Consider the following 3,311-nt stretch of genomic DNA (forward strand, 5'->3'; position numbering starts at 1 on the left):
AACCCACGCAGAAAATGTGCAAACTCCACACAGACAGTTGCCCAAGGCAGGAATTGAACCCAGGTCCCTGGCGCTGTGCCACCGTGTTATTGTTATAGAATGTTATTGTTATAGAATGGGAGGTAATTGTTATTGTTATTGTTATAGAATGGGAGGTAATTGTTATTGTTATAGAATGTTATTGTTATTGTTATAGAATGGGAGGTAGATAACAAACCTTTAAGAGAAAGGCGGGTTAGAGTTGTAAATGGCTGTTGTTTAATGTTTAGTTTGAGAGTTATAAAGAAAAAAATAATATTTTTTTCCTTTAAACGGAATTTGGGTAGTTCTCTGTCACTCATACTTTAACAGATTACGAGGCAAGGTGAGCTTTTCTGTGTGTTTGGTTTAATTAGCAGCGGGTTCACTGCTGAGTCGTAACAATACTCAATGCACTGTCTTGTAAAGGCAAGTATACCAAACACTTTCTTCACTACCCTGTCTACCTCTACTTTTAGGAGATTCTTCACTACCCTGTCTACCTCTACTTTTAGGAGAAAGTGATGACTGCAGATGCTGGGGATCAGGGCTGAAAATGTGTTGCTGGAAAAGCGCAGCAGGTCAGGCAGCATCCAAGGAGCAGGAGAATCGATGTTTCGGGCATGAACCCTTCTTCAGGAAGAAGGGCTCATGCCCGAAACGTCAATTCTCCTGCTCCTTGGATGTTGCCTGACCTGCTGCGCTTTTCCAGCAACACATTTTCAGCTCTACCTCTACTTTTAAGGAATTATGAACCTGCATCCCAAGGTCCCTTTGTTCGGCAACAGAACCTAGGACCCTACCATTAAGTGGTGAAGTCCTGTCCTGACTGGCGTTACCAAAATGCAATACCTTACATTTATCTAAATTAAACTCCATTTGCCACTGCTCAGCCCATCTGATCAAGATCCTGTCGTAGTGGGATAATCTCTTTCACTGACCTCTTAAGTTGTGCCAGTGCAGAAGTAGGCTAACTAGGTGATACTTTTTTACACTGAGAATTGAGACTTGTGGAACATGGCTTGCATGGTGTACACTGTATTCCTTCAAGTGAGGTGTGTGTTTATGGCTATTGTGGAAATCTTTACAATCCTGTGACAGTCATCACCAGTGCAATCTTAGGCGTTGTTTTCATCAGCTCAGGAGGAAAGTCAGGAATTTTTACTAAGTCTGTTTTCCCCTTGGTTGGCCTGGCTCTGTGTCTCTGGTTTGTAACCTTGAGAGGGGCACCGTAACTGTGTGGACGGCCATCAATGTGTCTGGTTTAGTGGTGCTGGAAGAGCACAGCAATTCAGCAGGCAGCATCCGAGGACAGGCAAAATTGACGTTTCGGGCAAAAGCCCTTCATCAGGAATAAAGGCAGAGAGGCAGAAGCAGTTGCTGGAGGTTAGAAGGTAGGATGAGGTGGGGGAAGGGGAAATGAGGAAACTGTTGAAATCCGCATTGATGCCCTGGGGTTGAAGTGTTCCGAGGCGGAAGATGAGGCGTTCTTCTTCCATGTGTCTGGTGGTGAGGGAGCGGCGGTGGAGGAGGCCCAGCACCTCCATGTCCTCGGCAGAGTGGGAGGGGGAGTTGAAATGTTGGGCCACGGGGCGGTTTGGTTGATTGGTGCGGGTGTCTCGGAGATGTTCCCTAAAGCGCTCTGCTAGGAGGCCATCAATGTGTGTCTACACTCAGAAGTTTCGGGTGGCCAATTCCACTTCCTCGCAGATGTCCTGGGATTCAAATCCTGGAATTAAAGAGAGAAAATGCTGAAAATGCGCAACAGATTTAGATTAGATTAGATTCTCTACAGTGTGGTAACAGGCCCTTCGGCCCAACCAGTCCACACCGACCCTCCGAAGAACAACTCACCCAGACCCATTTCCCTCTGACTAATGCACCTAACAACATGGGCAATTTAGAATGGCCAATTCAGGGTTGGAGAAAGAAGACAAGAGTTATTGTTCCACTTTGACCTGTCAGTGGGACAGGATAGTGGAGAGAAGCCATGTTTTTAACTGAGGCAGAGGAGAAGCTCTGGGCTCTGAGATGGGATTATATCTCAGAGACAGCGCCCCCTGCAGCTGGTCGGCCATATTGGAAAAGGTGGTGTGTGGGGGGAGATGGAGCAAATGGCAAACACGCATGCGCGTCCCTGTCGAAGGTGGAAGGTGGAAGGTCATGCCGTCTGACCCGGAAGTGTTTTGTGTGAGCGAGGCGGGGAATGAGGGCAGCAGCGCCGGGCCGTTAGCAGCCGGAGGCGCGAGGATGGCGTCGAGGGCGAAGCGGCCGAAGGTGAGGCCGAGAGAAACCTCCCCGACTCCCGGGTCGGGATCGAGGGCTTCCCCCCCCCCCGGGGACACCGATCCCCCCGCCCGGGGGGAGCTGGGGGGGGCTGCGGGCTGGGGGAGGGGGGTTTTGGTTGGTACGGGACCTGAGGCGGTTTTCATGGGCAGGGGTGTGTTCTCTATTTAATTCTCTGCCTTCTTTGTTGCCTTTTGGTTTATTTAGTGTTTTTGTTTGTGGTGAGTGCACTTCAGTTTCTGGTCAGTGGTACATTCCCCCCCCCCCCCCCCCCCAAAAGGGTATTGATAATGAGGGGGGTCGGGGTGTGCGGGTTCACTCCCATTGACGATCAATGGAGCCGGGTACCTGGACAGTTTGTGTTACCTCATTGTAGGTGGAGGCTGAGACTCCCTATTCCCTCTCCCCATTGCCCCTTGACCCTGCCCCCATTGCCCCTTGACCCTGCCCCCATTGCCCCTTGACCCTGCCCCCATTGCCCCTTGACCCTGCCCCCATTGCCCCTTGACCCTGCCCCCATTGCCCCTTGACCCTGCCCCCATTGCCCCTTGACCCTGCCCCCATTGCCCCTTGACCCTGCCCCCATTGCCCCTTGACCCTGCCCCCATTGCCCCTTGACCCTGCCCCCATTGCCCCTTGACCCTGCCCCCATTGCCCCTTGACCCTGCCCCCATTGCCCCTTGACCCTGCCCCCATTGCCCCTTGACCCTGCCCCCATTGCCCCTTGACCCTGCCCCCATTGCCCCTTGACCCTGCCCCCATTGCCCCTTGACCCTGCCCCCATTGCCCCTTGACCCTGCCCCCATTGCCCCTTGACCCTGCCCCCATTGCCCCTTGACCCTGCCCCCATTGCCCCTTGACCCTGCCCCCATTGCCCCTTGACCCTGCCCCCATTGCCCCTTGACCCTGCCCCCATTGCCCCTTGACCCTGCCCCCATTGCCCCTTGACCCTGCCCCCATTGCCCCTTGACCCTGCCCCCATTGCCCCTTGACCCTGCCCCCCTCAC

The 3,311-nt window shown here is 53.0% G+C and overlaps 1 protein-coding gene across 1 annotated transcript in view; it reads left to right on the forward strand.

Annotated features, from left to right (window-relative positions):
• Positions 1–2,130: 2,130 nt before the first annotated feature.
• Positions 2,131–3,311, forward strand: part of setd6 (SET domain containing 6, protein lysine methyltransferase) — a 13,029-nt gene continuing 11,848 nt past the window's right edge. Inside the window, exon 1 of the mRNA XM_043707361.1 lies at positions 2,131–2,295. Coding sequence (XP_043563296.1) covers positions 2,146–2,295 — 150 coding nt within the window. The 5' untranslated portion in view covers positions 2,131–2,145. The remainder of the gene's footprint in view (positions 2,296–3,311) is intronic.

The sequence above is a fragment of the Chiloscyllium plagiosum genome, chromosome 17, assembly GCF_004010195.1.
Source record: "Chiloscyllium plagiosum isolate BGI_BamShark_2017 chromosome 17, ASM401019v2, whole genome shotgun sequence".
In the NCBI taxonomy this organism is placed as follows: Eukaryota; Metazoa; Chordata; class Chondrichthyes; order Orectolobiformes; family Hemiscylliidae; genus Chiloscyllium; species Chiloscyllium plagiosum.